The sequence below is a fragment of the Indicator indicator genome, chromosome 15 (assembly GCF_027791375.1).
Source record: "Indicator indicator isolate 239-I01 chromosome 15, UM_Iind_1.1, whole genome shotgun sequence".
NCBI classification, from domain to species: Eukaryota; Metazoa; Chordata; class Aves; order Piciformes; family Indicatoridae; genus Indicator; species Indicator indicator.
Genome location: NC_072024.1, coordinates 14,433,251 through 14,444,767, shown reverse-complemented (window position 1 = coordinate 14,444,767; position 11,517 = coordinate 14,433,251). Strand labels below are relative to the sequence as shown.

The window sequence follows — 11,517 nt, the reverse complement described above, 5'->3', positions numbered from 1 at the left end:
GCATCTAGGCCTTAATGCTCAACAAGCCAGCCCTTACAGAGTCCCTTGTAGCGTACAGGCAGTAATATTTGTCTCCTGCTCACTTTTTATGACATTGTCATCTTTGAAATTTCTTGTAAAAATTCTCCAGTCTCTCTTCAGGTATTTGGGGATGTTCGGAAGCTTGTAGAGTTCAGAGAGAAGGGAGTGACTCATCTTGTGACCTTTCTGGATGACTTAATGTCTTCTATAGGAAATGACACTTAAGGAATTACACCAAGGAAGTTTCAGTCCTAATATTCCTAAAGGCTCAAGTTAGCATCAGATCTAAGATTAAGTTAAGGTGAAAAGGAACTGACTGAAATACACCAAACAGTCATTATATGAAAATTACCTCTGATCACCATTGAAATAATTTATCAGTGATCCATGGATGCAAATCTTCATGTAATATTACCACTCCTTAGACCTCAAAGTCCTCTGTATTACATACAAGCCAGCTTGTCCTGCTGGCAGAGTATGTTTGCAGTCAAATGTCAACTCCCTATTTCTGTTTAGTTTTGCATCTGCTTACTCATGTAAATATAAGAAAAGAACAGTCAGCTTTGTTCATGGAGACAATTCAGCTTACTGATATGCCACCAAATAGACTCCTTCCCCTCTGCCCCAAAAGCATGCTGAACTGACTCTGTGGCCACCTGTTGTTTCTAAGAGTGAGAGGGGCAGGACCGCATCTTTCAGCGGCAGCCTTCTGTTACACTGGATTAGATGTAATGTGAAACTGCACTTTTAGATAAAAGTAGATCTGTGATGCAAAGAACATTAAAAATTGCATAGAAGAGTCATTTTTCAATAAAAGTTCTGTTGAACTAGATATATTTCAAACCAACAGCCACATCCTCCAAGCTATGCATGTTTTATTCTTTAGCAGTAACTGAATCATTTCTAACATTTAAACAATATTTTTCTGCAAAGTAGGCATTTCAGCTCAACTGACTACCAAAAATACAAATCAATGACTCCACATTGCAGTTTGAATAAAGGCCAGAAACGTTAAAGTACCAGGTTTTAGAAAGTTTCACAGTTTTACTTCTAATCTCAACCCCTTCTTATTACTGCCCCATACTTGCCAGCCAGCCAGCCTGCCACAAGGAAATATGGGGAAGGGTGGAAGGGGAAACAACTCTAACTTGATTAAGCAATTGGTTCTGAAATCCAACAGCATCCTGCAGCAATGTCTGCAAAACTAGTCCTAGCACACTAAGGAACCCCTCACTGAGCATTACCTGCCTTAAACCCTTTCCCATCTATCCTATTTAACTGAAGGAGAACTATTTGCTCAAGCACTTCAGGATGACATCATTGGTTATTTGAGGCCAAAAGCTAAAGGTAATTAAGGGTAAAGAAAATGTTTTGAAAATTTTTGTAATTAAAATACATAGATACACGAGCAACAAAAACCATTACAGAACAACAGGAACCTGGCTAAAAGAATTTCAATAAATAAATAAAAATTATTGTGTAACCATGACCAAAGAAGATTGGAAAGCACTTTGTCAATAGCACCTCATTCTACACCCACTAAGGAAAGCAAAAGAGAATTTGAAGGCTGGAAGCATATGGAAATTTAAATCTTTGTGTGTATGACAGATGCATACTACTTCAGACCAGAATTTTAAAACGTTTTAGAGCAGATTTATAAAAGAATCCACAGAAATTCTACAAGACTGGGCTGAAAAAAAGAAAAAAAAAATAAAAGGAAAAAGGACCCTTTCTTTTGAACAAAAATTGGAAGCAGTCAGGTATCAGGACTGAGTTAGCTGCTTATTATCTGAAAGAGTAAGAAATATGCAGATAATAGATTGATCCAATTAACAAGATTTGTTAATACCTACATAGAAAATTAATCCCTGCTAATAGGATAAGTTACAGTAGATTAAAAACAAATAATAATTAATTATAATAGTAACAATCACTGAAAATACCACTCCTACTAAACTGCGTTTTGTAATACAACTTATTACCCAGGACCATATATATATACAGAGGAAAGAAGGAAAAGATTGGATCAGTTTTCTCATTTTAGCAAGAATATCTGCAAGAAAGATTTTTCCACATATCTGGCCATAGCCAACAGCATTCTAAAGGCAATGCTGGTGCTTCATTAGAATGCTTCTCTATGACTTCCTTTCTCTGTCAAAATGAATTAGAGCAATTTGCAATTATATTGTCAGAGCCACATCCTGTAGAATACAATAAGATGCTGTCCCAACTCTGAGGTGACATAATTGTATTTCACTGTATGCTTCATATCAAGGTACCCATCTGGTAACTTAGAAATATTTCAATCAAGAAACTGAAGTGGATACTACCACTTTCTTTAATGCTTTGAAATAAAAGACAAGCTGTTAAGAAATGCACAGTATGATCAGAGGGCTGGAGCACCTCCTCTAACGGGACAGGCTAGGAGAGTTGGGGCTGCAGGGAGACCTTATAGCAGCTTTCCGGTACCTGAAAGGGCTTACAAGAAAGCAGAGAAAGGACTTTTTATGAGACCTTGTAGTGATCAGATGAGAGGGGATGGACTGAAGCTTGAGGAGGGTAGATTTAGACCGGATATTAGAAAGAAATTCTTTACAGTAAGGGTGGTGAGACACTGGAGCAGGTCTCCCAGAGAGGGCATTAGATGTTCCCTCCCTGGAGGTGTTCAAGGCCAGGCTGGATGAGGCCATGAGCAACCTGGTCTACTGAAGCCTGTCTCTGCCAATGCCAAAGGGGTTGGAACTACACGATCTTCGAGGTCCCTTCCAGCCCAAACTGTTCTATGAATTTCTTATCATTCTGATGTGAAAGAACAATGACAAATTAAAAGTCTGGTGGTAATAAGTGTTTCTGTGTGGCAAACCTTTGCATTGTCAATGCTGTATTTACCTTCACGGAAGAACTGCATTAGTAAGAATGACTTCTGGTACAACATCAAGTTTAACACTAAGTAGTGGATTTTTTTTTTTAATTACTAGCCCCTTTGTCAAACGCTTTCTGGAATGTAAAAGGATTCTGCTACTCTAAACTATGTTGGCAGCCACATAAACATGTAGTCATTAAAGCAGCGTAAGCTAATTTAAAAGCAAGAGTTAAATAAAGGTTGTCTGCCCCAAACTGAATTCTTAAGCTAATAACTAATTATTAATAAATGTTCAGACTATCAAAAATATTAAGCACCTACCAATTTTCAGTGGGTTCAGTTCAATGTTGACTACTCAGAACTTCTGAAAATCAAGACCAACGTCAAGCACTTTTATGCACATACAATATAAATTTGGTCACAAAGTTTGTACAACAATTAAAATAGGTAGTCATCTGCTGGCATTCTCTCTACCCGTAGCCCAACTCACGACTGCAGATTTCATTCAAGATTTGACAAGTACGACTGTAATGATAAAATCTCGCCACTAGAGGGCAAAAGCAGCCCAGAGTTTTTATACTCATCCAGGCTGTTACCACTATTCAAAAATTTATGGATTTAAAGTCTGATTCAATATGAAAAAGCAAAGTGTTTAAGAGGCAGTTAATACCTAACAAGCAGTGTTTAAAGCAGAATATTTAATCTATCTTAATTTTTTTAATATGGCATCATTCATAGAAACTGAATCGTAAAATATTCTGGAGTATGATTAATGCAATGCAAAGCTAAATATTAAGAGTGTGAAATCGGCCATTAAAAATTATCCATTCATTTTGATTTAATACATAAAACAATTCTGGTTTATATAGACAAAAGACTGTCTCAAAATCTATAAACATGAGGACAGGCACCTATCACTTTAGAAGCAGCAAAAAGATACAGACTGGTAAAATACAAAGGCAAACTCCAAAACCTATCAGTGCTAAAAGAGAGGAAAGAATTAGAGAAAACCAAGGTGCAATAACTAAGTCAGTGCAAGGCTACAGATGTTGGGTGAGTTTGTTTCTTGTTTGTGGTGGGTTTTTTTTTTGTTTTGTTTTTTTCCAAAGATCACAACAAGACAATGGGTTTGAAACACATGCCCTACATATGTAATTTTAAAATGTCAAATTCCCCAAAGCTTTCAGTAATTAATAACAGGACTAATAATACTCAAACCAGGACAATAGCTTTTTAATAAAGGGAAAAGTGATAAACTGTACTCACTGGGTTCTCCACAGCTATGACAATGGCAGGGGGAACCTGGTCTAGGACTGTGCAGGACGACTATGTATTTTCCCACCCAGTCTAGGTATGGCATCACATTCACAGGCCACACATACAGATCCTTACAACATGATTAATTTTCTATTTTCCTAGGCAATCTAAGAAAGCAAATCTGCAATGCCGATACTGTGCCATGCTACCACAACACTTCATACTTGCTGAGATTCTTCTGATTTGGTCTAAGAAAACACCACTGGCCCATGCTAATACCAGCTTTGGGTGCTCAAAGTAGCAAAACTGGTCTTCCAAATTTTCTGTCTAATCCTTTCCCACTCATGTCATGCAAGTGAAGGGACTATTACCCCATAAAGGAATCTAGAACGGATGGCTCTTCCACAGCCCTGCATTCCTTTCCCTCACTAACAATCCTGTTTGCCCACTTTGACCACATAAACTTCCTTTGTAATGCAATCAGAGGGATCCTTCCCCCTCCAAAACTAGCGCTAAACAGCCCAGCTCCTCCTCACATAATGATCATTACTACTTTGTTGTTTTACAGTTCCATCATCAAGTAAGTGTACAAGATATTCTAAATAGCTCTAATAAAAGTAACTACATAGGATTTTGAGTCAAGATGAATCCATGACACAAAGAGCATGAAATAATTTAGGACTATTGTCACTGTTCAAAATTACTTTTGAAAATAAAATGCCTCATATTTCCAGTTATGTAATCTTAAGTCATTTAAAAGGAAGGGACAAAATGCACTGATCCAACAACTGATAGGGAAAACAAGCTAAGTCAAGGGGGAAAAAATTACAGCACATTTCCCAAAAGCTTTACTTTATGATTACCAGTTAACCTTGAAAATTAATCAAGTGTTTAAAATTAGCTTAATTTCACATTAGGTTAACTGGAGGTGTTTGCAAATGATTTTATGCTACTTTCATGCAAGTCTTTTGTTAAATCTTGTCACATAAATTCTGGATGATTTTTAAAGCCACATTTCCTTTTAATAGTGTTATAAACAGTGCTAATCTTCTTACACAAATCTATAAAAAGTCCTGGGTTTCATTGTTTTAGAAGTATTTTCAATATAATACTTGGAACATCTAGAAAAATGTAAATGTATCCATGCTTACCAGGAAAATTCTAACAGTGTGCAGGTAGGCTACTTTACAATTTATAATAACAGACTTGATACATTAAGTAATTGCAAATTCAAAGTTGTAAATGATAATTTAATGAATGCTGTTTTAAACCCTGGCTTTTGATACTAACATTGGTAATTTAAAGACTGAGTCTCAAACTATGCTTTCATATATGCTCCAAGTAATAATATTACAATGGGGTGTTGGAAACATTGTCTCTTTGGTAAAAATGAATTTGAATTCTTTTTGACCATGAGCATATATTTATTTATTTTTGGCTAGCATAGGGCACTGCTTAAGTTTATGATTAAAAAAACAAAACAAAACAAAGCAACAATTAAGAACATTAACTTAAAACAAAGAATTACATACCATAGCAGCCCGATTAGGGTCACAGACACCAGATCTATTTCAGAAAAGCACTACTAGAATGTTTAAGTGCCATTACTTTAGTCAATGACAGAAACCCATTATCAACCTGACCCTAGCCAAAATGGTAGCTGTTGATGGTTGTTAACAGATTGCCAATATCAAGAGTAGGAAGTCTCACCAGGTTTTTTTGCTAGAACCATAAGAGGAAACAAGAAGGTTGAGACTCTTCACGGTTCTGAACTGCAAGGCAGTCTGCAACACCGCAGCAGGAGCAGACTTCAGTATGCATAGTGCCCTCTGCTGACATAGTCTCATCTGCTATTACTTGGACTGGCTGTGCCCAGACAGATAACACAGAGTATCACATGTATTGGCAAAATTGCCCAGAAAGCTGTATATTATCAGGAAGTAAAGATTAGAAAACACTGTGAAGTCTAGAATAACACTTCTTTTAGTGGAATAAAATTCAGTGTATTTGAGAAAGTGATGGCCACAATTTAAACCCATGCTGGTGAAAGTAGGTATAAATGTAAAAGTAGAGGTTCTCCTTTAACTGGTTGGTTCACTTACTTTAGAAAGAACAAGTTAAATCAAAATGGAGAAAATAATTCAATTATGCCATTAAAGTTTTTGCTCCTCAGCACTATATATGACAGTCCTAGTACTTTACACCAATCACTCTTCTGGAAACATTTGCTAATTGAGAGATGGATACCAGGGCTGGTGTTATTATTAGTCTGCTGCTGTTCTACTCCTTCACTTAAATTGCTTTGTCAGAATTCCATCGCTTGAGACAAGTTCCATTTTAAGAGACATTAGGTGTATTTAGGTATTTGCCAGATAAAAGGGTTAGGTTCTTAAGCGTCAATCTGTACAGATTAGTCTAATCTGTAATTAGACAAGAGTTTCACATTACCCGCAGTAAAATTAAGCTACAGGCAACATGAATTTTGAGGTGAGAAGAAAAACAAAAAGGAATGCACACATTCCCAATATTGTTTTTACCTTAACCAGATCAGGTCTTTATCTCAACTGAGAATCCAATTTCTCTTAAAAAAAAAATCCCTAATGGATTGGCTCCATTCAAATTGCTTTATTTGTGAATGTTCTCTTAAGTATTTTTGATACAACAGAAGTCCCGTTAGTAATGTCATTTCCTGGATCCAACAAAGCATGAATAATTAACATTTTAGTATTGGATAAAAGGTTGATTTTTTCACACTAAAACAGGATTTCCAGGAACAAAGTAAAACAATTCAAGATTGAAGAGATTCTATAAAAATGAAGTCAATAAGCCCATGAAGTTAAAAATGCAAAATAGCAAATAGCTGTAGCCTGGCTCTAAAGTAATGCAGCTTTTCAGTAGTACTTTTCAAAAAAGATAGAAATGGGTTTTATTTTTATATCTCAAACTATCACCCAAAATATCAACTAAGAAATGAAGTCAGATTGTCCTTCCCTTCAGCTTTTCCTGATATGAAGCTGTTTTTTTTGAAATTGTTTTTCTGTCACCCCTTTTCTCAAACTTGCCTTTCATTCTCTGGGACAGCAGATATCATGGATACAAGCACTGAGAAAGAATAAAAAATATTTGGTTTGTTCACAACATAAGAAGTAAAAATGCTATCTTGTAAAATCCTAAACATTTTGTAATACCTTGTAAACATTCAGCAGAGCTACATCACATTACCTATTACTACAACTGAAACATAAAGAGATGTCCTAAGAACGAACACAAACTGAAGGAAAAGCAAAGCCTCTTAGAAAATACATAGGAATCTAAAACGTCCTGGAAGCAGCAGAGACAGATCTTTAAAATGTTAATTACCTAGCTCTTAACAAAACTGTCATTTTATTAAACAAGAAAGTGCAAGTGAAGAACAATCTAACAGTATCTACACTACTACAACAATCTATGATTTTTATTGCTATTTATACTTAGCCTGTATTAACAATGATATTCTATATCCTTGGTATCCTAACTGAGTTCACAAATGCTGTGTCAGCTTCAGACTGTGAATAAACCTAGTGGCTAAGCTATATAGTGAAGACTGGCTTAAATTCTTACCCCAGCGAGTATTGAAATATTTCATATAATGCAAAAGCTTCCACAAGAAAACTGGAAACCAACATCATAGCTCAGTGGCTAGGCATTGCTTCAATGTGGGATAGTTAGTCTGACATATATATTCTGAATTAGATAAAAACACTTCCAATGTCATAGCTCTTTCCTAATTTCTTCTTCTTAGTTCTCAGATGTTTACTGTATGTTCTATTAAAAAAAAAATTACTCAGTTCAGTTTCCTGACTAATGCAAATATTGTTTTGTTTCAAAATTATTTCTCTTGTCAGCCATGTGGGAAAATTCAATCAACAAAGTTTTAAGTCTAAATTCTTTGAAGCAAATTCAGATTCACAGATTAAAATGTTATTTAAAGCCACCGTTTCTGCTGAACCATCACTAACACAAAATGATTTTTTATATATTCAGCTGAATATACATGTAAATGTATCTCTAGTAAGAATCACATCCTGAAGTGTCATTGAAAGACACAAGCACTTGAAGGAAGTACTTAAGTACAACCCATGCTTACAATGTTTTCCTACATAATGGTCATGAAGAGTTAGGGAGTGGGTTTTTTCGTATAAGGCTCTCTTTCTGCATATTGACTTCTGAATGAATATCAAATATGAGGATAATTACCTTTCATGTAATATTTTGCAACAATTAATTCAGGACCCTAAAAATAATGGCAACGAACTGAATACAGTCTGTTCCCAACTGATTTGATTATGTGAGATGATGCATTCTGTCATTAGAAACCGATAGAGCAACTTCCATAACTGGAACATTTGTACCAATGAGAGAGGAAATATCCAAGTATTGAAGTATTAAATAGGCAAAGACCCTAAGTTAATTAAAATATTACATTAAAAATATCATAATTGTCACCTTCTTTCACCCAAACAGTCTGAACAGTCAGTTGAGTATTAGCCCTTCCATTCAAGACACCTTTTTCTAAAGCTCATATTCTTCATGGAAACTACCATACTCTATCAATCAGCTATTTAAACTCCAGTGTAACACAATCTGCTTCAGACAGCCAAATCTGTTTTGCATCTTGTGTATTTCAGACTTTAAACAGATTTTTTACAACAATGAAGTTTTGTTGTCTTCAGTTAAGCAGCAGTAAGTCACACTACCTGAAAAATCTTGTGCAACCTAGGGTCTGGATTTTTTTAAACAGCAAATTTTTTTTTTTTCCTGAAAATACATTAAAATGCATAGGAAAGGTTAATATTTTCCCACAAAAAGTAGATTATAATAATACCTCAAATATTTACAGTTTATTTGAACGAAAATCATTATAAACATTCCAATCTGAGGTTAAAATCGTAATTAATATACCATCACTTAATATGGGTTATGAAAATTCCAATAAATCTTCACGTTGTATTGCAGTACCATAAGAGCAAACCATCCTTCCTTCTACTCTAGCAGGCTGGAGGTGAAAGTACTTTTCACCATTAGAAACTGAGATTCGCGGTGTGATCTTTTCAGCTTGGCACGACGGTTCTGGAACCAGATCTAAAATTGAAATCAAAGGCATGCTTTTCAGAAACACAGCACTGCAAACAGAACCACATTAGAACTTCAGAATATTCACACACCCTCATTTTGTGCAATGACAATAGTTTGGAAGCTCAGTAGAAATTCAAAATCTGCAGGTGATGGCATGCAGCTGCCTGCAGTAACTTTGACACCACAGGTGAAGAAGGTAATGCTCCCATCTGAACTGGAAAGTGAGGACCAGCTTCACTGTAATTAATATAACAACTAATATTAACTGCAGTGACAGTAAATCAAACCCTGGAAAATCCTGAGCATCTGGAACTCACACACAAGTCTTAAAATGTATGTTATTTCTTCAGATGCTTAATTGATTGCAGCATTAAGATTTCCATCAACTCCACTACGATACTTGCATCAAAAGCTTAATAAACATCAAGGTGAACCCCAAATTCTAATATTTATGGTATGCTTCTTATCACACTGGTTTGCCTGTAAATCAATTATTAAAATCCCCAAGTAGATTTTGCTTTTTTGCCAGATGAAGAAAGCGACTCAAGCATTGATTTAAATCCATGTCTGCTCCATTCACAATGTCACAAGATACTTGGACATTCATACAAACTATTTCAATATTTGTTTCAAATTTGTTTTTCAAATATGGTGACAAGCATAATATAAACACAATTTTAAAATGTGGAAACAGTTATCAAGTTCTGCACACAATAACTAGAGATTAACAGAGTAGATATCACAGAAATATTACACCAGTACAGAAGATGGTTTAAGATTTCAGAAGGAATTCAGTGGCTTCCATTTCACAAACTACTGAAATCATACCACATGTATAACTGTCCAGTCATTTTAATGGATTATTAAAATTATTGCTACTGTTGTCAAACTACTTCTTTATATAACCAGTAAATACAAATGGATAAAATTACTGAAAAGTTAAATAAATTTTTAATTACCTGGATCCTGTCTTCATCTAAATCTAATTTGCGAGCCAGCTCTTCTCTAATATCAATGCCAGGGTAGGAGTTCATCTTAAAAACATCTTCCAAGACTTCAATCTGAAGAGATCAAAATACACTTGTGGAATAATTATCACTACCTTCATAACAGTAATAGACAAAATAAATACAAACAGTTTGATTTGTTCAATGGGAGTCTTTGGAGCAGTATTTGCTGAATTTTGATTCCATGCATAAACACAAGTCTGCTGAAATTAGCAACATTACTGTTAATTTACACTAATTCCTGATTACATTTCTCTCTGCAGAGGTACAGCACACCAAATTAATCAGCTGTTATAGGCTTCTACCAACATTTTACTAAAATACATTATTCTTCACTTAGGAAATACTGAGAAAATCCCTACCTGGTTTCTAGTGAATGCAGTTCTTGGTCTTCTTCCCCTGTACCAGCTCAGTTCTCGTTTGAAAGAAAGCCTTTCAGTCACTGAAAAATATTTTTCACATTTCAAAACTTTTTCCTCTTGCACTGGATTACTGTTAGCATGAAATAATGGCTTTTCATAGCAAACAACAGGGATTTGCAGATGGGGACTACTGTCATCACCTAAAACTTAAAAAAAAAAAAAAAAAAAAAAAAAAGGCAAACAAGAGCTTCAGTTTACTCTCAGTAGAAACATAAAAGTATATAGATTTTTCAAGGAGTTGAGAGGTTACAAACCAGACTGCTGACTTACCCAAGCCGGTGCATGCATCCATCCAAGGTCTGTGAGGTTTCACAGACGGAATGCCATCTTTTTTTTGCTCCAGTCCCAAAATACTTTCAATGGAAAACGAGCACTGTGTGGTTTTGTTTTCTACCAAACCTGACACTTTCCGAAGACTGGGAGAGGCCGATGTATTAGCAGAACACAGCGATGTACTTGCCATGCTTTCACCTCCAGCCAGCATAGCACCTATACTGTACTTGCATTTCTCCACAAGTCTTCCTTATAGCTATGTTGACAAGTGGGCTGGGTTGGCAACGTCATTAATTAAAATCTTTTATTAGAAAGTTTTAGCATGTCAATGAAAACTCTCCCACCAAGAGGCACGAGGAGTTAATTGTTTATTTGTTTGCAAGTAATTAGCAACTAATGGTGACACTAGGGGGGCCACCAAGAGGGACAAAAAAGTGTTATCTCTCCTAACCAGAACATCGACTTAACTTTCTCAAAAGAAGCTGTGCACAAATATAGTAATTCTCTTTTATTTGAGATCAGTAATGTATAAAATCAGTTTTTAAAAAAACTTTATACT

General features: G+C 35.4%; 1 protein-coding gene across 1 annotated transcript; it reads right to left on the bottom strand.

Annotated features, from left to right (window-relative positions):
* Positions 1 to 9,088: 9,088 nt before the first annotated feature.
* Positions 9,089 to 11,169, bottom strand: HESX1 (HESX homeobox 1). The gene is made up of 4 exons (XM_054387514.1): positions 10,956 to 11,169; positions 10,626 to 10,831; positions 10,216 to 10,317; positions 9,089 to 9,262 (listed from the first exon to the last, which is right to left on the bottom strand). The coding sequence occupies exons 1-4, from the start codon at positions 11,167 to 11,169 to the stop codon at positions 9,164 to 9,166; spliced, it is 621 nt and encodes a 206-aa protein (XP_054243489.1). The 3' UTR covers positions 9,089 to 9,163.
* Between the last annotated feature and the right edge of the window lie 348 nt (positions 11,170 to 11,517).